At 41.5% G+C, this 26253-nt stretch overlaps 1 protein-coding gene across 2 annotated transcripts; it reads right to left on the reverse strand.

Moving 5' to 3' along the window:
* Window positions 1-3330: 3330 nt before the first annotated feature.
* Window positions 3331-25575, reverse strand: CKAP2L (cytoskeleton associated protein 2 like). Of its 2 annotated transcripts, XM_027555458.1 has the most exons (9): window positions 25492-25575; window positions 23285-23351; window positions 21322-21373; window positions 19027-20267; window positions 15628-15835; window positions 11413-11568; window positions 7505-7568; window positions 5927-6116; window positions 3331-4488 (listed from the first exon to the last, which is right to left on the reverse strand). In XM_027555458.1, exons 1-9 carry the CDS (start codon window positions 25520-25522, stop codon window positions 4263-4265), a joined length of 2235 nt encoding a protein of 744 aa, XP_027411259.1. In that variant the 5' UTR covers window positions 25523-25575; the 3' UTR covers window positions 3331-4262. The 2 variants fall into 2 exon arrangements, with proteins under 2 accessions (XP_027411259.1, XP_027411260.1); XM_027555459.1 differs by lacking the exon at window positions 21322-21373 and having other exon boundaries at window positions 4263-4488; window positions 25492-25544.
* Window positions 25576-26253: the final 678 nt, after the last annotated feature.

Raw genomic sequence — 26253 nt, forward strand, 5'->3', positions numbered from 1 at the left:
TGCTTCATCCAGCCCAGTGTTTCTCATGATGTACTCTGCATATAAGTTAAATAAACAAGGTGACAATATACAGCCTTGAAGTACCCCTTTTCCTATTTGGAACCAGTCTGTTATTCCATGTCCAGTTCTAACTGTTGCTTCTGACCTGCATACAGGTTTCTCAAGAGGCAGGTCAGGTGGTCTGGTATTCCCATCTCTTGAAGAATTTTCCACAGTTTATTGTGATCCTCACAGTCAAAGGCTTTGGCATAGTTAATAAAGCAGAAATAGATGTTTTTCTGGAACTCTCTTGCTTTTTCAATGATCCAGCAGATGTTGGCAATTTGATCTCTGGTTCCTGTGCCTTTTCTAAAACCAGCTTGAACATCTGGAAGTTCATGGTTCACATATTGCTGAAGCCTGGCTTGGAGAACTGTGTGAGATGAGTGCAATTGTGTGGTAGTTTGAGCATTCTTTGTCATTGCCTTTCTTTGGGATTGGAATGAAAACTGACCTTTTCCAGTCCTGTGGCCACTGCTGAGTTTTCCAAATTTGCTGACATATTGAAAGCAGCACTTTCACAACATGATATTTTAGGATTTAAAAGAGCTCAACTGGAATTCCATCACCTCCACTAGCTTTGTTTGTAGTGATGCTTCCTAAGGCCCACTTGACTTCACATTCCAGGATGTCTGGCTAGAGGTGAGTGATCACACCATCATGATTATCTGGGTCATGATCTTTTTTGTATAGTTCTTCTGTGTAGTCTTGCCACCTCTTCTTAATATTTTCTGCTTCTGTTAGGTCCATACCATTTCTGTCCTTTATTGAACCCATCTTTGCATGAAATATTCCCTTGGTATCTCTAATTTTCTTGAAGAGATCTCTAGTCTTTCCCGTTCTATTGTTTTCCTCTATTTCTTTGCATTGATCACTGAGGAAGTCTCTCTTATCTCTCCTTGCTATTCTTTGGAACTCTGCATTCAAATGGGTATATCTTTCCTTTTCTCCTTTGCTTTTGGCTTCTCTTCTTTTCTCAGCTATTTGTAAGGCCTCCTCAGACAGCCATTTTGCTTTTTTGCATTTTTCTTGGGGATGGTCTTGATCCCTGTCTCCTGTACAATGTCACAAACCTCTGTCCACAGTTCATCAGGTACTCTATCAGATCTAGTCCCTTAAATCTATTTCTCACTTCCACTGTATAGTCATAAGGGATTTGATTTAGGTCATACCTGAATGGTCTAGTGGTTTTCCCCACTTTCTTCAATTTACGTTTGAATTTGGCAGTAAGGAGTTCATGATCTGAGCCATGGTCAGCTCCCGGTCTTGTTTTTGCTGACTGTATAGAGCTTCTCCATCTTTGGCTGCAAAGAATATAATCAATCTGATTTCAGTGTTGGCCATCTGGTGATGTCCATGTGTAGAGTCTTCTCTTGTGTTGTTGGAATAGGGTGTTTGCTATGACCAGTGCATTCTCTTGGCAAAACTCTATTAGCTTTTGCCTACTATACCCCAATTAAAAAAACAAAAAAGAGAATCGGTTGTCTCATATTGGACAGTACAGGACTTGGCTGGCTCTGGGCTTTAGCCCGGGGATCAAATGATGTCACTGGATGTCACCACACTTTCTCCAGCTCTCAGGCTTATTCCATTTTGGTGCCATTCTCAGGTAGGTTCTTTTTCTCCATGGGTATAAGTAGATTTACAGATTCCCATCCTATTTCTTTGGCAACTCTACCAGGAAAAGTCTCACTGGTTTTGTGTGAGCCACAATTCCATCGTCCAGTCAATGTCATTAGCCAAGAGGTACTGGGTGCTGGTCGGCCTGACCTGGGTCATATGCTCTGGTGGGTAGTCCATTCCTCTTAAGCTACAGACTGTGAGCAGGAAACAGGTGGTCCTCAGGAAATTAGGGTGCTGTTTTTTAAAGATAGCTATCTATTTTTATTTATTTGGTTGCTCCAGGTCTTAGTTGTGGTATGTAGGATCTAATTCCCTGACCAGGGATTGAACCCACGACCTCTGTATTGGGAGTGTGGAGTCTTAACTGCTGGACCACCAGGGAAATCCCTAGGGTGTTCTTATTAGGACTGCATGCCCGGCAGGAACGATGGATGTCTTTTATAGCAGGAATAACCAGTAGCTAGTAAACAGTAATAACTGTCATACCTTCTCCCTTCCTTGTCTTCTAGTTCCCAGGCATTCTGCACCTGATGTCAGCACATAACCCTCCCTATTTATCTTCAATACTCACACTCCCCTCTCCTAAGAAGCTGTCCCTACATATTAGACTTAATTCTGTTTAAAGCCTGTATCTCCGCCAATTCCCTGTGAATCTTCCTGCCAAGCAATTAAGGGCCTGCCTTCTTTCCTTCCCACCTGCTCTGCTTTCTAGGAACAGTTATTTACTGAACAAGAAGGTTACTGAGAACCTACAAAGAGCTCCAGAATCAGGGTGTAGTTTTCTGCAGCTGCTGTACCATCCACTATCATTTCCACATCCTTTTAGATCTTGAAGATGCTACTTAGTCTAATCAGGCTGTTTAAATCCTCTAATTTGTCAGTTTGAAAACTACACATTATTAGATTCCAATAATTCATCCTGCATTGTCAGAACCCAGAATGGTACCGAGACATCCTGCTAAGAATTGGCAACGGTAAAGTTGCTCTTTTGAGAACTAGGAGGGATGTGCTTGACTCTTGTTGTCTGCTGATTTTGAATATTTGATTTCTCCCAGTCCCATTTTCAGTTTCTGTTCCTTCTAAGCATTATTTGGCCTCACAGATCAAGTGAGTCTGTCTATGAGGGGAGGAAAGGGCTGGCTGCAGGGATTCCTGCATTTTCGTTGTGGTGATAGTCTATTTCTCATTGAGAGTTAGTCTATCAGCTGCAGGGTTTTATAGCTCAGTTTTATGAATCTTGTTTTTATAAATCTTAGAGATGGCTGCTTGCCTCACAGTGGGAACATCCACATCCTGGGTGAAGCTGGGGGTCAGATCAAGGTGAGTTCTCCAGGGTAATGGGTGTTCCCTGTGAGGGCTACTGGTGTTTCCCAGTTGATGTTGTTTAGTCACTAAGTTGCGTCTGACCGTTTGGGTCCCCATGGACTGTAGCCTGCCAGGCTCCATTGTCCATGGGATTTCCCAGGCAAGAATACTGGATTGAGTTGCCATTTCTTCCTCCAGGGGATCTTCTTGACTCAGGGATCAAACCCAAGTCTCCTACTTGTCAGGCAGATTCTTTACCACTGAGCTACTTGGGAAACCAGTGTTTCCACAGACACACCCCTAATTCTCTAGGCCAAGCTACCATCACAGTTTTCTGTAATAAATAAGATAAATAAGCAGGAGTGAACAAAGGTTAATTTTTTAAGATAATATAAATATTAAGAAAACAAATCTAAAATACATCGACTAGGTCCTTCTATACATTATATTTACACTGATTCTGATTGGGAAAGGCAAATGGGGAGTCTCTGGGGCTTAGGTGGTCTTCTCAGGCCAGATGTTCCCTACAGAGCATAGAACTGAAGAGGCAAGGGTCCTCTCCCTACTGCTCTCTGCTACTCCCTTTTGCTTTTATCTGAAGCATTTCTGAATAATAAATGTAAACTAGGTTTGAATATAAAAAGCTTAATGACCACCCCAATTCAGGATTGTGTATCATTATAGGAAACAAGGCACAGAGAGGATGGGAATTACCCCTCATCTCCAGGGATCTGTGAGGGAAGTCAAAGATCACACAGAAAAGTCATTTGTGATCTCTGAGCCAAGGCACGGCTGGTGTAAACTCATCAGCTAAATGAGGGCATTTGACCAGATGGTGGGTTACATTCCATCTAAGTGGGGATGGCCAGTGTCTACGCTCAGGTCTTTCAGGGTGCGAGGACCTGCCCTCTCTGCTAGGGTGGATGCAGGAAGGAAAGTTTATTGTATTGTGGATCTGACTTCCTGATATAAAAAGTAACTATGGTGGGATTAAGCTAGGTCAATAAAATTCAAAAATTTTCTGTACTTGTGGGATAAATTAATTTTCAAAAGTTGGAAATATATGTATGCTGTAAAACTGTGGCCAACTCCAGTCTTAAATAAACCAGACTTTCCTGCAAGGATATAAAATTTGAGAGTCGGTCCTGATGAATTACTTTTCAAGTTCCAGGGGCCCATGGCCTGCATCCACAATGCCTCTCTATTATACAGTTTCTCCCAGGTCACCTGGGTAAGTGCATTTCTTGTCTCATGGAGGCTCTGAAATGTCTCTTAAAAAAGAAAGCACTGAGAAATTATGATTCAGAGACTGGAAACCCTAACGTTACAGGCAAAGCCTCATTTTTGCGGAATATAAAGCACTCAGTCTCTTCCACTTCTAAGAGCTCGTTGAGAGAAGCCACCACGAGGTCATGTTCCTGCAGCATTTCCGGGTAGCGGGACACGGCTCGTTCAATCCTGGCTGAACGCCTCACGGGTGTGATCAGCTTCATGTCCTGCACCTCTGGCATCCCATTTATCCTAAGAGAGCAAGAGGTGCATTTAAAACCCTGTAACTCCTTTCAAAATTCTACTTATTATTTTCTTCTTATTCTCTAATAAAACATGAGAGAATTTCAACGTTGGCTGATACAAGAGATGTGTCTAGGGCAGCTCTCATCCTAAGATGGACGTTCCCTGAATGTTAGAATGAACTGGGTGGACTCCACCATCTGTTCTCAGATGGTGTCAGCAGAGGGATTTCATTGAATGAAGTGCTAAGTGTGGTTTTGTTTGAAGTCAACTACTTGGCAGTTGGTGTTTGTTTATTCCATGAACTTCCACAGAGTTGACATCCTTTGGGGAAATTGGGCCTAACACCAAAAAAGGCTGGACTAAAGAATTTAAAGACACTTTCTAGCTTTGACAGTAAAATCCAAAAACATCTTTGAAGATGGTGGACCAAACCACAGATGGAGACTGGAGCAAATTGGGCATCTTCCTGGTAAAGGCTTTAATGCATTCCTATAACAGCCTGAAAGATAAGCTGCTGAGACTTTCCATGGAGTGAATCCTGGCCACAGGATACAAAATCACAGATTACATTAGTCTTATAAAACTCATAGCCAGTCTGCTGAAAATGCTCCTAAAAATTCCCGAGCCAGTGAGAGGTGGCTTTCACATCAGCAGCTTAACTTCACCCACCCATAAGCGGAGTATAGTGGGGAAATGATACATCTGAGAGAGGTGTTTAGAGTGGAAGAAGCCCAGCTGTGCTCCCCAGGAAAGTAAGACAAAGAACTGTGGTCTTGGTGCTTTTGTTTGAAATTTTCCTTTCAAGAGCATGAACAATGAATGACATTGATACCCTGACACAGTTCCTTAAATTATTATGGATTCTGTCTTAAACTTCCACTTGTTTTAGAACCAAACACTTGATACATGAGCAAGTGATAGATGAGCAGCCTCTAACTAGTACAGTCCTGACCGCCCTCCTTGTTCTTACAGGTTATCCATGGCCCCTTCCTTCCCATAGCTCCAGAGGTTGCCCTTGCTTAGCAATTAGTGCAGCACCCCCACTCCTGACCCCCAGGAAAGGTGGATGGGATCTGCCATTGCAGGACAAATGAGGGTGAAGGGGGAGGACTGATTTCAGGAGGAAGGGGTGACTCCTCTCCAACATCCCTCCTGAGTCTGGCCACTCCTTCCTCACAGGAAGGTCAGATCTCCTTGGAGGTGCTGTGGTCGAGGGGTGGGGGAGGTGGGTGTGTGTACAAAGGACTGTCTCCCTGGCATGGGCTCTACCCCTCCCCTCCCCCTCTTCCCCTTGGCACCAAAGATTGATTAGATCACCTAGTCCTCATATGAGGCAGGAAGTATTCATATCACTAATCTGCTGGTATTCCGGATCTTCAGAGGAGAAGCTGACAATTGGATTTAATTTAGACCTGCGAACACAAAAGCTTTACAGTGTGCTTACCGAGGGATTGGGGCGATCTGTAATTTGATACCAGGATGACCATCCTGTTCTGACTTTGTTATTTGGGGTGTTACTGACATCTGTTCACTCTCTTTTGGGGAAAGGCAAGATGCCCCAGATTCCGTCTTCTTGGCCAGCTCTTCTATTGATGTTATGTTAGTTTCAGCAACTAAGGAGTTAGAGGTCATTCCTATGTATATAAGATCAAAAGGAAAGACTTAGCAATTTAATATTGAAGCTAAAAAAAATCAATACAGTGAAACAGGAATATCTCCATGACTTCTTAGTGATCCTTATGGATTCCATATGCTAAATAAAGAGTAAGTGATTTAGAGTGGGACTTACAACTAGTTTTTCCCACTAAGCCTTGTAGTAACACCCTGCTGCATTAAGCCTCCTCCTAACCAGTCCTCCACACAACCTTTGGGCCTGTGAGAATAGATCCCTGCTACCCTTTCAACATTCTGAATGCATCCCCAGTCTCTTACTCACTCTTGAGGGAGCTCCCCTAGTGACTAACCATTGACCTCTTCCCCTCATTCCACACCTTGGGGCAATTCTCCTAACTCATTAGGGTTAACCCACTTGACCTTCTGATCCCCTCCAACCCAGGGATGACCATATGGCTCTCACCTTGGATGTAGGTGTAAATGTCTTGTGTTAACACAATGTGCATCATAGCCTAACCACCACAGCAACCAAGATGAAGGGAAGGAAATTTGACTGAGACATACTGTGGCCGGAGGCTGAGACCCCAAGAGAGGCCAACATGTGGAAAAGGCATGAATTCCTGTCTCTCTCTCTCTTTTTTAATCCTTTAAAGAACACTGCCATATATTATAAATAAATATCTGAATTGTAGCATCATTCTCAGTAAGAGTATCATTGAGTATATATATACTACAACTTATTCCTAAAAGTAATGGGTTAGTTGGCTATAATTCTACATGGCTTGATTGAACTTTGGTTCCCCAAAGTTCAATCTACTCTTAATGGAAAAAGATTTGTCACCTTTTAAGATTATATAAGTAATGCATTTCATTTTCTCAAGGTGTCTTCCCCCCAACCCTGATCATATCACAAATATATATAATGTGCCACTCGCTTTATTTGGCATATTTTTCATAAGGGTTCTCTAAAGGTTTTGGCCAATAACAGGAATGGTGAATGAACTATGTGAAATGATTCCTGAAATGGCTATGTTATAAAGGTAGAACATGAATTTGGATGTATCCGGGTTGGTGGGCATGTAAAAATTAAACACATAACTTAAACTAAAGCACCTCTCCTCTCTGGCTCAGTCTCTCCTGGTAAAGAGCCTCTTGTCTTCTCTCCAGGGAAGCAAGTCACCGTGGTCTAGGATGCTCTGGTGGGAACCTTTGTTTGGTGTTGGAGCAGTATATTTACTTGTAATAACAGAAATCAATCAGCTGATGATGAAAGCTGAAAGGTCCACACCAGGGAAACCAAGAAGTGAGAGGCATTTCAGGAACTTATAATTCTTTCCCTATTTGTGTTCTTCAGTGACCTTTACGTGAGTAGCTTGAGGGAATGAGTTTAAATACAAAATAGCAGTACCTTCTGTGGTTCTGTTTCGGTCTTGCAAAATATTAAGGACAACTTCCCGCAACTCTTGTATTGGCTAGAAGGAAGAAAATACATGAATGATATATTAAAAACATTCATGGAAAAAATGATCCAAGGAATTTATGATGTTGTTTAACATCAAATAGACTTTTTATAACAAGAATGTTTCCCTTTTTAATCTCTTGTCTAATTAAAAGGCTTCAGTTTTAGCTTTATAGGAAAAATAAAGGAAGAGAAAAAATACTGGTTAAATGCTGGCATGCTTGACTTTAATGAAGTGATGAATTTATGGAAAGTTGTCTATAATAAAATTTCTTTAAATCAAATTAGGTTTCTTATTGACTAACATGATCCCGTCAAAGACGTATTCCCATATAAAGACTCTAACCCAAAGATATATAACTAAGCTATACAGAAAATTGATATGTTTTCAGTGTTGTCTTAACTGAATTTTTGTTTTCATCATGAAAGTCATATATGTCCATACAGACAACTGAACAATAGGTCAAAGTTAAAAGGGAAAACTACCCATAATCCCATCATCTACATATAACCTTTAGTTAGCATTTTAGACAATTTCCCGCCAGCTTTTCCTTTAATTCTTTTATTTGGTAATGTAATATAAAAAACACTAAACTAAAATCTATCACAGAAAAGTAATTTTCTGATAAAATTATCTGAGATAGTCTTCCTTTTTTCCCCCCCTTCCTTTTTAAAGTATGTAAATGATGCCATGAAACAGAACATCACAAACGAACTATACTTTCTCATAGGAACACAGTATTTGGAGGCTGGTCTTCCTGACCCGGGACCCTATATCAAATAAATAACAGATATAAACTGAAAATAGAGCATAAAAGCAAAGCTGTCTATACATTTTTACAAAAGCTAAAATACTTAAGAGCTAAATGCTTAAGGAAATGGGAATAAATGTACAAAATACATTGCAAAGCATCTTAACTATATAAAACACTCATTAAGTGTATATTTTCACAAGCTTCTAGTTAAAGATGATAGACTGAGTACACAAATATGCCTAATCCCTCTTGAAACTCTTCTGAAATGATTTTAAAAAGGGGTTAAAAGGAGGCAATAGCCACAGAGAATAGAAGAAATAGCAATAAGAATGTAGAAGGAAGAGGTAGCCAGCTTGACCAACGAAAGAGTCAAATTCTATGCTGGCAGTTTGGCTGAGAAAGAATCTGATTCAACCTCAAAGCCTCTGAAAGGCTCAGGAATTGCTGGAGGGCTCTAGAGCATCTGTCAAAAAGCAGTCACACCTGGGAACTGCCTGGCAGTCCAGGGATTAGGACTTGGTGCTTTCACTGCCAGGCCTGGATTCCATCCTGGTCAGGGAAGATCCCCAAAGCTGGTGGTTTGGCCAGTCAGTCAATAAAAATCATTAGACCTCCAAATCCACCCTGTATCCCTGAACTCCATGCAGACTGGTGGCTCTGTCCCGCCCACCTTCATCCCAACAGGGCACCAGGCACATATGCTCCAAGTCTCCGGATGATATCATGCAAGACTGAGGGTGGGAGTGTCTGTTGAAAAAAGGGATAAATGGAAGTTTCCATGCTGAAGGTTGAGACTCCCAGCTCCCTTTTCTCCAATAAAGGGGAATTGGTAGCCTGATTCCTGGTTCTCGGGAAGGAGAATAAATGAGCCTTCTTCAGAGAATATGACCAGCCTTAGAAGAAAGATCTCTTAGATCTTTCTTAGATCTTAGAGGGGGTTCCTCAATCAGCTGACTCAGCCAGATCACTCTATGGTAAAGCCTCATCTGTGACCAGAGTTTTTAATAAGTTTTTAAAACCTACTTCATACACATACAAATGGTCCAGTTTCACCAGCATCTGACTAAAGCCTCTAATGAATAATAGAGAATACAACCTTCAAAAAAAAGTAGATGAGAGAAGAAAAAGCATTGGAAAAGAATCAGGCAGTACAGGAAGAAAAGGTAACTTGATAGTTCTGGTGAAAGGAGATCCCAGAATGACAACTGATAAAGATGGGGGTGAAGAACCACCAGTTGGCCACTCACCACAACCAGAGAAAGCCCGGCAGTGCAACAGTGAAGACCTAGCATAGCACCACCACCCCCCCACCCCTGCCAAAAAAAGAAGAATAACCTGAGGAGAAGAAATCAACAGAATGTAATGTTTTGAAAGTATTGAAAAGTATAGATAATTATAGAAGAGTTTGGAAATACTAAGCAAAGGGAAAACAAGAAAATAATTTCAGGAAAATTAGAAAACCATACTTAGAAGGCAAAGTAACCATAGTATGTACTACATGGATTAGTATATACTTCTCACCTATTTACATATTATAGGGAAAAGAGTTTTAAAACTATTTGATGCAGTCTTTGTTAAATTATATAGAGACAGTGGTTTTATTAGGTTTTAGAATTACAAGTTATTTCATGAAATGGCTCTGAATGATTGATCTATGGATATTGATGTGTTGGGTTTAATATATTTTTTAGGTTCTTTATGGTGAGGTATGAGTATTGGAGGAGAAGGCAATGGCACCCCACTCCAGTACTCTTGCCTGGAAAATCCCATGGAGGAGTAGCCTGGTAGGCTGCAGTCCATGGGGTCTCGAAGAGTCGGACACGACTGAGCGACTTCACTTTCTCTTTTCACTTTCATGCATTGGAGAAGGAAATGGCAACCCACTCCAGTGTTCTTGCCTGGAGAATCCCAGGGACGGGGGAGCCTGGTGGGCTGCCGTCTATGGGGTCACACAGAGTTGGACACGACTGAAGTGACTTAGCATAGCATAGCATGAGTATTGGATTTCTAAGTATTGGATATTGATGTTATACTATAATTTTCTATGCTATTGCTTTCCATAAGTGCACATTTCTGCAATGAGTTTTAAGTGAGACATATTCACTTGACACCACCCTTATGGCAGAAAGTGAAGAGGAATAAAAAGCCTCTTTATGAAAGTGAAGGAGGAGAGTGAAAAAGTTGGCTTAAAGCTCAATATTCAGAAAACTAAAATCATGGCATCTGGTCCCATCACTTCATGGGAAATAGATGGGGAAACAGTGTCAGACTTTATTTTTTGGGGCTCCAAAATCACTGCAGATGGTGACTGCAGCCATGAAATTAAAAGACACTTACTCCTTGGAAGGAAAGTTATGACCAACCTAGATAGCATGTTCAAAAGCAGAGACATTACTTTGCCAACAAAGGTCCGTCTAGTCAAGGCTATGGTTTTTCCAGTAGTCATGTATGGATGTGAGAGTTGGACAGTGAAGAAAGCTGAGCTCTGAAGAATTGATGCTTTTGAACTGTGGTGTTGGAGAAGACTCTTGAGAGTCCCTTTGACTGCAAGGAGATCCAACCAGTCCATCCTAAAGTAGATAAGTTCTGGGTGTTCATTGGAAGGACTGATGTTGAAGCTGAAACTCCAATACTTTGGCCACCTCATGCAAAGAGTTGACTCATTGGAAAAGACCCTAATTCTGGGAAGGATTGGGGCCAGGAGGAGAAGGGGACGACAGAGGATGAGATGGCTAGATGGCATCACCGACTCAATGGACATGGGTTTGGGTAGACTCCGGGAGTTAGTGATGGACAGGGAGGCCTGGCGTGCTGTGATTCATGGGGTCGCAAAGGTCAGACATGACTGAATGACTGAACTGAACTGATTCACTTGACAAGAAAGTGACTCTATTTGTTTACATGTGACACTAATTTCTAGAAAATAAATATTTTAATTAAAATGTTCATGAAGGACATATTGTACTTCATATTTTGCATATAACTTTATGAAGTAAATTAGAACCTTTAACATTACATTATATAACTGCCATTTTGCAAACAACAGAGAACTCATATGAAAGAGGAGTTTTAAGAAGTCACCCATTTAAGACAGATACTTACTGTGGCCCCATTTCTAATGGCCTCTTCGTAGAGCCCAATAACATCAAAGGTGCCTTTGCTTGCCAACAACTTTGCTTTGCAGATCCAAAATTTAGCAAATTTTTCAGCCTCAGGAATACTGGACAAAATGGCAAATACTTCATTAGAAAGTACACCCTGGAAAAAAGAAAAGTACCCAGAGGTAATTGTTACTTGCTGTTATTTTCACATCTCCTAATACTTACCATAGCAGGTATGCAGAAATCAGTCTGATAAGTGGTTTTTTTTTTTAATTAAAAATATTCAATTTTACTGAAGTAGTTTAGATAATAAAATGAACCTATTTAAATAGTTTTGAGGAGTTTTTGCACTGATGATTAAATTTTAAGAGACCAAATAGAAAAATGTTTATCATAGCTCAAAGTAAGAAATTGTTCTACCTGTTTATGTAAACCCAAAACCTAACCAAACCCTAGAGTAATCAACCTTCCATGTACTTTTTACATAGTCATAACAACGTGAACATTGAATAGTGACCAGAATTTCTGCTTAACTAACAGAAGCATAAGGATGCATAGGTGTGAAAGGGTCATGGGTGTACATATGTATGTGTTGGGGATCCATGCACGTATATGTGTGTGTGTGTGTGTGTGTATGTGAGTCATTCAGTCGTGTCCAACTCTTTGCAGGTATATATAAAGAAGGTTAAACCACATACAAAGGAACTTTATAATGGCTTCATAGGTTTGGACCCTTGCTGCCTTGTACTGAGAGCAGCGCAGTGACATGGACTAGAAGGAAAATGGGAGCTACTATGCTCAGAAATCCAGGTAGTGGCACACTGAACCAAGTAGCACCTCCTACTCTTCCTGACATGGGAAAGACACAGGGGTAAGCTCACAGTCAAGAGTCACTAATTTCTGAGGAAACCAACACTGCATGAAAGAGGCATAAAATGCAACAACTAGAAGAATGAACACTGCTGCAAAGAGCTGAGGGCACAAAGAGGAATAAATTTTAAGAGTGTTGCAGTCAATATCTTCAGAGTGATAAAATACTGCCATCATAAAACTAGAATCAATGTTATGAAAAAGAATCAATAGATGGGCAGAACAGTGGCACTGTTGAAGAATAATCAGTGAGCTGAAAAATCCAGCTGTGGAATTCTTCCAGAACCCAGTGAAACAGAACAAAGAAATGAAGTATATAAAAGAGTTCTGGAGGACACATGTATACTCTATATTGGATATATTTATTAGATACATCTATATTGGATATATTCCAATATCCATGTAACAGAATTTCTTCAAAGACACAGAAAGAACAAAGCTGAACATGCATTGCAGTTATAGAAGAAAATTCCCAAGGATTGGACAGAGAAACAAATGTTCAGACTGCAAGGTCCCCAGAGAGCTAAGCAAGATGGATGAAAAAAGACCTATACTAAGAAAACCAAGGATAAAAAGAAAATCTTAAATTCTTCCAGAGAGGGGGGAAAAAAAAACAAGATTACCTACAGAAGAATGAGAGATTGACACGAGACTTTACTAAATCAACAATTCCAGATGCAAGAAAGAAAATGAAACAGTAACTTTCAAATCTTCCAGGAAAAACCATCTGAATTTAGACATTTCCCCCAAACTATGAATCCAACATGAGGATGAAATGATGACATTTTTATAAGCATAACAACTCAGAAAGTTTACCATTCAAAAACCATAAAGTTATTAGTGAATGAACTTTAGAATTCAACTGGAAGACTTGAAACAAAAATAGCCACAAGAAGAATATGATATATAACTGCACACCATTTTTGAACTCATACTTAGCACTTTCTTTTGTGATTTCAAATTATATGCTTTTTTTATGAAATGAAAACTGGATCAAACAAAGACATGAAGAAAAATAAACCAAAAAATACTGCATGTAAATTGAGTTACTAAATAAAATTAAACATATATGTAATTACATATATGTTTAAATAAAGTTAAACATATATGTAATTATAATAAATGTACATGGGCTAAATGCACTTTTTAAAAGCAGAGAGTTTTCCATATTTTGTTAGAGAAATTAAACTATGTATTCATATGAGACATACCTTTAAAAATAGAGAGATAGGGAAAGATTGTAACAACAACAAAGCAGGTGTGGCAAGATTAATATCAGATAGAAAAATCAGAGCAAGTCATGAATCTTTATGCACTTAACAACATAACTTTGAAAAATAGAAAGTAAACATTGATAGAAAGACAAAGTGACATTATGAAATCACAGTGCTAGTAAAAGACTTTGGTATATTTTTTTCAGAGAGCAAAAAAAAGCAAGTAAACGAACAAAAAAATAATCGTGCTATTTAAAATTTCTAAGTTTGATCTAATGGATATCCATGTAGAATTTTCTATTCAGCAGAGAATACATACACTTTTCAAACACTTTTGGAACATTCACCAAGGCTGATCAGACATTAAGATCAGAAAGAAAATTTCAACAAATTCCATAAAGCAGAACACATATAGGCTACATTCACCAACCACAATGCAGTATAATTAAAAACTGACAGACAGGTAGCCAGAAAAACAAAAACAAACAAAAAAACCAGACACCAACAAAACCAACTACCTATCTGGAAGTTAAAATACTCTTCTAAGGTAACTTCTGGGTTGAAGACCTCAAAATGGAAATGTCAAACTAGCAACAAATGAGAACATGTCAGTTATTGAGCTTCAGTGTCTTAGCTCTAAACCCACCTTTTATCCTCTGTTTTGTGATACAGAATTCTGTAAGTCTATAAATCACTTTGTTTTGACAGCAGTTCCTTGATGGGCTCAGCCAGTGTGGGGCAGTAGAGGAAGGCTGCAGGCTGGAGAAGAGAGGGGACTTCCTCTTTTTTGTTTGCTTTCATCACCCCAGGCTCTTCACTCTGGCAGCAGCAGTTGGTTCTAGCCTCTACCTTTTTCACCCTGGCATGCACGGATCCTGTCTCACTGTGCTCCTTCAGAGGCAAAAGCCCCAACTGGGTAGTTAGCATCCTTTTCTCCAGGTCTGAATCCCAGCCCCGTAGGCCCCTCCTGCAGCTCCTGTGGCGCCAGCATCCTGAGAGTTGGAGTCCCATTTACACCAGGGTTTGTCTCTCCCAGCTTCTAGGTTCTGACGTCCCCACCCTCTTTGTTCCCCTAGACCCAGTGGATGCTGCTAGCTGCTTCCTGCAGTTATTGCCACTGTTACCTGAGATTCATTTCTGCTGTCCGTTCTGTGTGCGGCACCCCTATCTCCTTTGATGATTCCTTTATCATTTCTGTGCACACAGGCTCACAAAGTACTTTACAGGCAGCATCTGTGCCTCTTTGTAATGTGTCCATAGAGTCAGAAGGGACTGGGCATTTTTGACCCCCAAGGGCAGCCATTAATCAATGACCATGGAATGACTAATGCCACAGTTTCCTTACCCCGATCAGGACAGCTCTGAGAGATGAGACCGGCACTGTCTCTGCAGCTCCCAGGTGGGACTGTGACGCAGCGACTCTCCATGAACTCTGCTTGAGACCATGCCTTGCCTGCCCTCTTTCTCCTCCTGGTCCCACATCCCCAAATCCCCTTCCAGTTGTCCCCTGGAGCCTCTTCCTAGTAAACTACTTCCACACAAATTCTCCTTGTACGGTCTGCTTCCAGGAAACTCACATAAAACACTGTGAAAGTGATTTTCATATTACATTCTTTCTACTGAGATTGCTTGTGTTTCTGTGTTCCTGACTTGACTCTTGACTGATATGAAACATTACCTAGTCAAACCTGAAGGATAAGACCAAAGCCAAGTTTGGAGGCTAGGCCTTGCCTTTTGACTATAGCTTCACCTCCAAATGTCAAATGTGAACTCTTTGGACCTTGATACACAAAGAAGGCAAAGTTCCTTTTGGATCATTCTGGATCCAGACTGCTTGGGTTAATTTCCCAACTTCTCTGGGCCTCAGCTTCATTTATAAAGTGAATATAGTAATAGTTGTTATGATAATTATATGAGATAATATAAGTGAAGTGCTTAGAACAGTACCTGGCATACCAGGAGCCATTATTTAAATATGTATCATTATTATTATTACTATCACTCCTCCCTATTAAAAGGAGTAGCTAAATTTCTGCTTAGACAGAGGTTGTCTCCCTGAAACTATACTTAAGAAAAGTGTTTAAAAACCTTAAGACTTGGCAAAGCTTTGGAAGATTATCATTCTCACTCACCCTTTCAATGAGCTGCAGACATTCTGTCAGAGTGTTGTTAATTTTATTGGACAGTTCAAGTTGTGCTTTCTTTTCTTCCTCTTCTTTTTCCATACTCTTCCAGAATGAAATATTCATTTCCTCTATTATTTTCCTTTTTGTTTTAAGCTCCATAGGAGGCCGTTTATAGATTTTCCCCTTAGATTTCCGCCATTCTTCCAACTGTTTCCTGTTATACAATTAAAACAGGGAACAGGTTTAAGGTTTTTTTCTGGTACCTGGATAAGATTCTAACATACGATGAGCATAGATTAGCACTGCACACCTTCAACTGCAAAGTCGGGAGAATGTTTTGAAAACAATTTACTAATTGCTACGGAGGCACTGGTTGCTCCCACCCTTCAGAAGGTAGATGCCAGATGGAGTACTAGGATTACAACATGTGGTTAGCATCTCCGTCTTCAAATTTCTTAACTTCCTGATTGTTATTCAGTCGCTAAGTCATGTCTGACTCTTTGCGACCCAGACTGCAGCATGCCAGGCTTCCGTGTCCTTCACTATCTCAATAATTCCCTGATTATTCTTTAATATTATTCCCTGAAAATTTTTATTTCACCTGTATGCTACTTCTGACAGTTGCTTTCTTAAGACATCCCTCCATCTTCACGATCACTAACTCAGCACTCCATTTCTCTTCTCATAAGCTCTGTATCTGCCACTCAACCAGATGTACCAAACCTATATTCTGCCCTCAGTAGGGTCTTGGCCACTCAAAGCAACCCACTTGGCCCAGTTTCTTAAGCCTCTCCTCATGACACAGGACCCCTGCTTCCCCTAACAAGGGCAATAATTTCAGGGCTCTTTTCTTAGGTAGCTAGTCTCTGATGGCACCAACTCCTAGGCTGCACCCTCCCCATACTGTTCCCACTCTGCACTCCTGCTTTGAGGCAGTCCACTCTTGGGGGTGGCACCAAAACATGAGGACCCAAGCATCTGAGTGTAGGCTCTTCTGCTTCTCTAAATCACAACTGCACTTTCATGACTCACAAATGTACATTTCAGCCCAGATCATTCCCTAGGGCCCCAAACTTTGTAAAACCCTCTGCCTAATTGATATCTGTTGTTTGATGTCTGGCAGGTATTTAAAATTTAATATCGTCCAAAACAAAGCTCTTTATTTTCATCTCTAAATCCTTTCCCAGAGCCTTCCCTACATTGGTAAATACTATCCCCACTTACCCAGCTGCTAGGGCCTAAATCCAGATGTCGTGAGTAGCCCCTTCTTTCCTCGCATCTGACACGTCATCGTGTGGTCAGTACTGCTTCTGTCCCCACTGCTACCATTGGTCCAGTGCACCGTTACCGTCTGCCTGGAGTGCTGCAGCAAGCCTCCTAAGTCACCTCCTTGCTTCCACTCTAATCCTTTTCCAATTTATCCTGTGCACAGCTGCTGGTGATCTTTACAACATAAACCAGAGTCACTGCCAGGAACTTCTCATGGCTCTTGGTATAAAATTCAAAATGTTCTCCATGGCCAGAGCCGCAGAGCAATGTGCCCCCTGCCTACTCCAGACTCACGTCTCACCACTCTCCTGCTCACCCCCTGCCATCCAGGAGCCCTGGCTTCCTTCCAATCACCTGACCCAAACTCATTCCTGTCTCAGGGCCTTGTATTATCAATCTTTGGTCCTCTACTCAAATGATACCTCCTTGAAGAGGTAATTTTCTGTAATTAATCTTATTTAATCAATGTGTTGATTTTCTATTAATATCTTCTGCACTGGAATGCAAGGTCTGTGAAGATGGAAACCTTGGATGGCCTAGTGCCTAGCACGGTGTTTGGAACACAGTAAGTGTTTGATTGCTGTAAAATTCACCTTTTCTGGCACACAGTTCTGTGCGTGTCAACAAATGCATGAATATCATGTCACCATGATTACAATCAAGATATAACACCCTTAAAGATTCCCTGATGTTTCTTGGTGGTCAGCCATGCTACCCACGTCCAGCCTCCAGCAATCACGGATCTGTTTGCTGTCCTTATTTTGCTTTTGCCAGAAAATCAACAACTATTAACGCTCTTAGAATTTGCCTTTTCTAAAGTCAACTCATTCCCAGGACTTGAAAGCCACAGATTTGTTATTCTAGTACTTTCCATATACACACCAGAAAAAAACCGTTCCCTAAGAGTAGACTGCGACTGTGTGCACACCACTATATCTCTCAGTTCCTGACACATTGTAGGTGCTGAAGGAACACCACAGGAATGAGTGAAGATCTATTCCCTCTACAGACTCCTTCTCTTTTGGTCATCAACGCTGGCCAATTGTAATCAGACTATCTTATGATCCACTGTAGGTTATGTGGTCTAGACTGTGAGCTCCAGGGTAGGGACCCTGGCCTCCTCGTTCACCAGCTCCAGGTCTCTGCATTCAGTTTTCTCTCTGTTAAGACTTGTCTTTCTTCTGGTCACTGTCCTTTTTCAGCCCAGTTGTCACTGTTGAAAGTACCTCCCCCGACCTTTCTATCTAAAAAAGTCATCCCGGCCTCCCTCTCTCAATCACCTCACCCTGAATCAAGTTGTTTATTTTCTCTTTCTTCAAGGGGCAGAGAGCTTGTCAGTTGTGTTCAGGGCTGTATCAGAAAATAAATCCTGCCCTCACTTCACTCTGCTACACCTTTTAGCTACCATCGTATTTTATGTGGTCCTTTCGCCCTTGTCAGGAATCTCCTTATTTTCTACTCCAACCAAGTATACCGAGGTGCTTCTCCTGGGATGTTCACCACATCGTGAGAACATATATGGTCCTGTGCAGAAAGTGTATGAAGTCCTTTGGCTCAGTTTCAAGCATCACCTATGTTAATGCCTGAGGTCCTGATTTCTACCATCTGAACTCTATGTGAACTGCTTAATTCTCTCTGCTTCAGTTCACTTTCCAAAACTTGGCCTGCTCAGACTCATAGAAGTTGCCTGCTCCTTCTTCCCTGATAACCTTTCTGGCTTTACACACTAGTTGGCTTGATGAGGGATTACCATCTCTGCACTTCCTATCTATGCAAGTTCACTACTCTGGCTGCTCCCACCCTGCCTCTGTTCTGTCCCTGTGGGGCAGGCACTTCCTGCATGAATAATCTACCTCTGCAACCCCTACTTCTTGGTCAACTATTTTGCTTGAATTTCTTTAAAAAAAAATTAAAAGAAAACTAAAAAATAAATTATTTCAAGCATACAGAAGATTACAGAGTACAATCTCCATCCAGTTCTATCAAGTCTTAATATCTGCTTTGAATTTTTAAGAGTTATAGCTAAAAATTACCCAGGAGCCATTATTTATGACCCATTTCCTGACTTTAGCACTCCTGATAGTCAATTTGCCTAGCCATCTTAATTTGCAAAAGTATGGAATTAAAATAAAGTACCTTCGATCCTCTGCCGCGATCTTCTTACATGGATTAGTTTGGGCCCCATTTGGGACTCCTCTTCCACTTATGGTTGGGCCACCAGCTTGAGTCCGGGGAGCTGTCTTGTTTAGAAAACATTTCTGGGGAGGAGCGCTTTTGAACTTGGAGTCCAGAGTCCGCGCTCTTTGTTGACAACTGTTGTTGCATTTATTCCCAGTGGCTCCATTTGCTCTTATGCTAGGGGTGCTTGGAATGACCGAGTTAAAGCTGCCAACAGTCAAATTTGGTCTTTGGCTTATGGCTTTTGATTTCTGCAGTGCATATGATGTCTGAGGTCTACAACAAGCCTGAGTGGGTTTATGATCTTGCTTAATGTTTGGATGTCTGTGGTTACACCCTCCTTGAAGCACACTGGGGTGTGTACTGGGTTTGCTGTGTTTTACTTTCTGCTCAGTAACAGTGTATGACTGTAACTTAGCTTCATTTGGTCTTTCATACTTACTTCTATTAACCTTTATAGACTTTATGTCCTTAACCACTGTTTTCTTTGTGGCTTGAGTCCTATTAAGTGTCTGGACAAAGTGAGAAGGGAGGGTTTTGGGGGGTTTTCCCCCTGGTCTTATAAGGTCTGCTACTCTAGAGAGTTTCTGAGACTTCCCTGGTGGAACACTGATTTGTGTTTCTTCAACAAATGGTTTAATAACTCCCTCTTTCAGAGCAGCACTGTTCACTGAGCTTTTGTCCAAGACTTCTCTAGTAGAAGCCAAACTGCTTTTGGTTTGATTAGTTTGGGGCTTATTTATGGTCCAGGATTCAGGATTTGGCTTCCTTTCCGAGTTTGGTAAGTCTTGGGGCAAGTTCTCTTTATTCATCTCTTTTAGACAGCCACCCAGGGATTCATTTTCAACATGGGTATTGTCCACAGGGTCTGTACCTTTAGCAGTTCTTTGATCTGTTACCTGCTGCTTTGTAGTTTTCAGTTTCTGTATATTAAGTGATCCCATGGTTTTTCTTGGCTGTTTTCCATCAGTGGACGATCCAAATCCACGCAGCTGTTGACTATTGCCAGGAGGCTTACCGTTTGGGTTAGAAGAAACACTTTCTGAAGTGAGCCTTTTGCCTAGTTTTGGTGGCTCCAACTTTGGCCTCTGGGACCTGGTGATATTGGCAGGTCTGGATTGCAGTTTAATGCTGATGGATCTTGTAGTTTTGACAGGCAAAGCAACATGGTTGGTAACATCTTTTTTGGGTCCAATAGTCTAAAAATACAAATAAATTAAAGGTAAAAACATTAGTCCATTGTTTTTAAAGTAAAAAAAAAAACAACTAGTTATTTTGTTGATAACTTAAGAAAATTGACTTGACAAAACAAAGATTCACTAACAGATGACTTTTATAACTTGAGTTCCTATTAGAAATATATTAGAATTAATAGAATTCTAATAGAATTCTGCAGATCTGCAGTGAACACACAAAAATTGCTGTTTAACAAAATAAACAAGTACTTGCTGAGTGCTCACGGTGTCCCAATGATGTATCCTTCCTGGAATTCCAGAAAGATACAAACATAATAAACTTATGTTAGGGTACCTCCTGAGTTCCTCCTCATACTTTCGTTTGTTTTTTTTGTTTTGGTTGTATTGACAGGCAAGTGGGATCTTAGTTCCCTGACTAGGGATCGAACTCGTGTACCCAGCAGTGGAAGTGCTGAGTCTTAACCACTGGATCACCAGGGAAGTCCCTTCCTTGTACTTTGTATTGCTACACTAATTCTCTTAAAACAACACTGCCTTTGAAAGGTCAGAGTGTCACTCAAGGAACACTGTCTCATCCTGGAGATTAGTGGTATGGAGTGGTGGGAGATGCTGGCAGGCCTGACATACTGTGAGACAACTCTGAATAAGCATCAAATCTCAGTAGAAAGTGAGTCATATCTGTGAAGTTAGGACAGGGTTTTAAGGTTAGATTCTATATTATTCATAAGTAAATACTTCAGTCATGTGACTTAATTTTGGGTAAGAAAGGGAGGACTAGGTAGCAGAAAACTGAAAACTAGGGAGGGGTGTTTAGAATTAATATGGTAAAAAACAGAAACAGGCCACTGAGGATTCTACAGCATCCACACTGAAAGTGATTACTTAGAAGGGAGAATTTGTCAGAGATTTATTGACTATCTAGGGAAAGATATGTCAGTGCTAGAGCTACGACTTTCTGCTTTTGGTTTGGTTAAATGATGAATAATTACTATGTAAGTTTCGTGAATGTGTAACCAGACCCACTTGGCATTAAGGGCAAAGACTAATTTCTACTTACAGATTTAGAAGGTGGAGGATTTGGGCAATTATTCTTGGCTTTTAGGTAAGGCCTAAAAAAGATGAAATAAGATTAATTCTTAGTACAGAAGAATCAGCAAGGCTTGGGAATACAGTGATTAAAAATATTAAAAAATATTATGGTTATAATTTTAAATCATTAGCATTTCCATGTGGTAAAAAATTCAAAAATTAAAATTAATAAAAAGTCTCCTTATCAACCTTTCCTTAGTCCTATTATTCCACTCCTTGGTGACCATGACCACTCTTACCTATTTTTTTTCTGTGATCCTTTCATAGATGTCCTATACATAGATACAACATTCTAACAATATTAATATGTTTTCTTCATATCTGCATAGTCTTACTCATTTAAACATCATTCTCTGAACAATGCAATGTGCCAGTCACTAGAGATTCAATGCCAAATAAGTGCTTCTTTAAAACACACGTTTGTTTTCTATGAGTCTGTTTTGCAAATAAATTCATTTGTATTAAATCAGCTACACTTCAACTTAAAAAAACTTGCTTGTTTTTTAAGTGTCTTCAACTAGTTAATTTTTAGGTGAGGAAAGCGATATAAATAAAAGAACATAGAGGCACACATGAAAACTAGCTAGTGAGACAGAAAAATTAAAAAAAAAAAAGAAAAGTAGAGGAGAATTTAGATTCAAACTTCACAGATCATAAACTGCCAAACAGGAACTTTGATCAGGACTTGATGTTTGTTTCTCTGGTCTTGGATGCACATCCCAAGAGGGCAGGGACTGCTTTGTTTTGGTAAGCACCTTATCTCCAGAACCAAGAGGGATCGATACATTATAGGTATTAAGTAAATTGTTGAATAAATGAATTAAGTTTATTTATTTAATCAAGGAAATCAAGTCAAGTAAAAACTCAAAGTAAAAGAAGGTAAGAATATACAATGGAGAAAAAGACAGCCTCTTTATTAAGTGGTACCGGGAAAACTGGACAACTACATGTAAAAGAATGAAATTAGAACACTTCCTAACACTACACACAAAAATAAACTCTAAGGGACTTCCTCGGCAGTCCATTGGTTAAAACTCTGCGCTTCCAATGCAGGGGGCATGAGTACGATTCTTGGTTGGGGGAACTAAGATCCCATATGCCATATGGCTCAGCCAAAAAAAGAAAAAAACTCAAATTGGATTAAAGATCTAAATTTAAGGCCAGAAACTAATAAACTTAGAGGAAAACACAGGCAGAATACTCTTTTACATAAATTTCAACAAGATCCTTTTTGACCCACCTCCTGAAGTAATGGAAATAAAAATAAACAAATGGGACCTAACTAAACTTAAAAGCTCTGGCACTGAAAGGGAAACTATAAACAAGATGAAAAACTCAAAGTAAAAAGAAGCTAAAACAAAGGCTGAAAGCTAACTTAGTTTGTAAAAATTTGTTTTCAACTAAAAATTTAGCAACACGTTGGGGAAAAAAACATATCAGTGCTAAGGTAAGCGTGGTGACACCATTGAGATGACAAGATGTCAACAAAAGAGAAAAGTGAGGCCGTCATATTCTGTTCACCTCCACAGTCAGTGCTAAGAGGAATACCCAAGCACATTCTCAGGCTAGAGGATGGGGATGTGCAGTTTACAGTGGATGGATTATATAACTGGTTTTCATTTTAGAAAGCAGCACCAGGACCAGGACCATCCCTCTCCCAGCAAACAAAGCAGAGATGGGAGAAGCTTCCAGCATTGTAGGTGCTACTGTAGACCCTTCTCTCTCACCTTGGGAGACTCACAATAATAATGCTTTTAATCTTTGCCAACATTTTTATCACACCTGCACCAAAATGCCCTTTTTGAATAATCCTAGGATCCTAATGCAGTCTGAGCAGACTGCAAACAAAAGGGCTATGTTTTGGCAGAGCTTTAAATTGCCATTAGCAACCAGGGCAGCAGGACTTGCATAACTGTGGGAAATAGACTCACTTGGTGTTTTGGCACTTCAGTTTTCCCTTGGCTGCTAGGTACTCCTGCAGCTTTCTCTGCCGCTCTTCTGCAAAACAGGCAAGCAAACAACAGAATTTTAGCTCAAGATTTTAACAAGCTTACTTATATTCCAAAAGAAGGCACTTTTCTGTATTGACTTTGGTGTTGGACCATAATGTTTTAAAGTCCCTAGCCTTACAGACTTGCCTCCAGGTTCACATCAACATTGACAATAAAATTCATATGTCTCATTCTATGCTAAGCTCTTTACACTTACATTACTTCCTTTAATCTGCACAAAAATCCTATAAGGTATTTTACAGTCTGAAATTTAAACATGGATAAATGCTATACAGGGAATTTCCTGGTGGCTCAAGCAGTAAAGAATCTGCCTGCCAGTGCAGGAGATCCTGGTTTGATCCCTGGGTCAGGAGGATCCCCTGGAGAAGGAAATGGCAACCCACTCCAGTATTCTTGCCTGGGAAATCCTATGGACAGAGGAGCCTGGCGGGCTACAGTCCATGGGGTGGCAAGAGTCCGACATGACTTAGCAATTAAACAACAACAACAAAATGGTATACAAAGCCAGATTTTGAAACCAGGTTTATTCAACCCAGAGCCCTTGCTCGTATCCACTGTTTTCAGCTACAACCTATCAAGCTTTGCATGAAGAAATGCTATTACTGGCCCACCTGAGCTGGTGAGTTCAGGGCTTTATTAATCCCTTCTGACAGGAATGATGATTTTTGCCCACAAACCCTTTCTTTTGGAACTAAGGACAAAATAGGCTAGGCTGGAGGTTCATTGCAAACATCTATCCATACAGTGACTTTCTTTCTAAGCAAGCCACCTGTGAGGGGATGAAAAGTTAATATTTCTCTCTTTGAGAAGTTTCATCCTGGTAGTGGTGATAAAAGCAGGTCAAAGAAAGAACTATGGGAGTCCAGAAGCAGGAACTGAGTGAGGGGAGCGGGTCATTGGAAAAGGCTAAAATTAAGATGGTTGTGGTGTGAAAAAGACCCTTGGGAGTCTCTTGGACATCAAGGAGGTCAAACCAGTCAATTCTAAGGGAAATCAACCCTGAATAATCACTGGAAGGACTGATGCTGAAGCTGAAGCTCCAACACTCTGGTCGCCTGTTGCAAAGAACCAACTCACTGGAAAAGACCCTGATGCTGGGAAAGATTAAAGGCAGGAGGAGAATGGGATGACAGAGGACCAGATGGCTGGATGGCAACATCGACTCAATAGACTTGAGTTTGAGCAAAGTCCAGGAGACAGTGAAGGACAGGGAAGCTTGGTGTGCTGCAGTCCATGGGGTCTCAAAGGGTCAGACATGCTTTATCGGCCAAACAAAAACAACAGCTGTGTTTTGATATCTGGTTCTGATCTTTCCCCAGGAGACAGCTGTGTTGAGAGGGCTGATGGAGCTGAGAGATGTGGCTGGAATCCCAGTTCTATGATGTCTAGCCAGTTAGCAAACCTTGCTGTTGCTGAGCAGGTAAAATGGGGCAGAAATGCCCATTTTTAAGGGCTGTTGTGTAAAATGCCTAGGACAGTGCTTGGGCCCTGGAAACAGTCAACAGGTGTTATTGCAGAAATTAACAAAACTGTGCATTTTGGAGCAGGTGACAGGTATCTGAGCAGGAATATTTAAAAAGTCAACAAAGGGCTCCAGACACATTTAGGAAAGTCAGGGAGCCCAGGACCCTCAGCATCGATGCAGATTTAACCCATCAGCCTCCAGGGCGCGTGTGTTGCAAGAAGACCTCCGCGTCTGGGTGAGACCCGCCTTGACAGCTGTCACAGCCCGCTCGGGCGGGCGGCGTTACCCCGAGGGCCACACCCCGGCTCTGCCTGAAGCCAAATTTAGGCCGCGAGAGCGCTCGGCTTTCCACTGGTTGTGCGATCTCGGGCAAGGACCCTCGGTTCTTTACCCAAACGAGGTGACAATGACAGCTTTTTGCAGAGCTGCTGCGGGACTCTTTGGGAAGGTGCCTGGAGGCGTGGCCCCGCGCATAGCCTCCCAGCCCCCCAGCCCCGTTTTCTCACCGAGGCCTGGAGCGTGGGCTTGGGTCAGCCCCCGCAGAACCAAAAACGCCCACGGGGAGACAGAGGCAGGCAGGCAAGCGATCGGGTCACTTCCGCTCACTCGGGGGCCTCCCTTCGTCCCCGCCCGTAAGACAGCTGGTGGAGGTCATACTCACCCGCGGCGGCGGAGAGTCCAGGCCGCACCATGATTCTCAAACGACAGTTTTTCTTCAAAGGCCGCGCCTGGAGAGAAAGCCGGAGCGCCGCGCTTGCGTCCGCTCTCATTGGCTCCCGTGGGTTTGAAACCTGCCAATCGGAAATAGGGGAGGGCGGGCCCAAAGGAAATAGAAGCGTTTCGGTTGGCTCTACCCTTCAAGCCCCACCCTGGGGCCATTTGATTGGAAGAATGTACAGGGAAAGGGCCGTTGGCATTGAAGACGGCTGGTTGGGCGGGAGGCGGAACCCTCCCCACCCCTTTAAAGATGAGGTTTCTGGGTTGCTGTGGTTTCAGTTACGAGAAAGGTGGCCAGGACTGGCGACGGGGAGCTGCACCCGGGCCCCACAGACAAAGCTCCTCCTCCGCCGTTTCAGATCCTAAGGTTCACATAAAAATAGTATAAAACCAAAACGATGAATTTGGCAGCTCCTCACGAGTATACTTCCTACTTTTTATGGATCTCTGAAGTTAAATGATCTTAGTTCTTAGTACAGCAGTTCCTGGGTGCTCAGTCGCTTAAGTCGTGTCTGACTCTTTGCGACCGTATGGGCTGTAGCCCGCCAGGCTTCACTGTCAATGAGATTCTGTAGGCAAGAATACTGGAGTGGGTTGCCATTTCCTCCTTCAGGGGATCGTCCCCACCCAGAGATCAAACCCGCGTCTCTTAGGTCTCCTGTTTGGCAGGATTCTTTGCTATTAGCGCCTTCTCTGGTGGCTCAGA

The sequence above is a fragment of the Bos indicus x Bos taurus genome, chromosome 11, assembly GCF_003369695.1.
Source record: "Bos indicus x Bos taurus breed Angus x Brahman F1 hybrid chromosome 11, Bos_hybrid_MaternalHap_v2.0, whole genome shotgun sequence".
NCBI lineage: Eukaryota > Metazoa > Chordata > Mammalia > Artiodactyla > Bovidae > Bos > Bos indicus x Bos taurus.

Bases quoted from the DNA above. Each gene is read 5' to 3' on its own strand.
- CKAP2L (XM_027555458.1), bottom strand. From the start codon at position 25,522: ATGGTGCGGCCTGGACTCTCCGCCGCCGCGG. The intron at 11,569-15,627 runs GTGAGTGAGAAT...TCTTTTTTCCAG, and splicing joins GTCTGCAGCTCATTGAAAGG to GGTGTACTTTCTAATGAAGT. The intron at 6,117-7,504 runs GTACTGCTATTT...TTATATACATAG, and splicing joins CCGAAACAGAACCACAGAAG to GAATGACCTCTAACTCCTTA.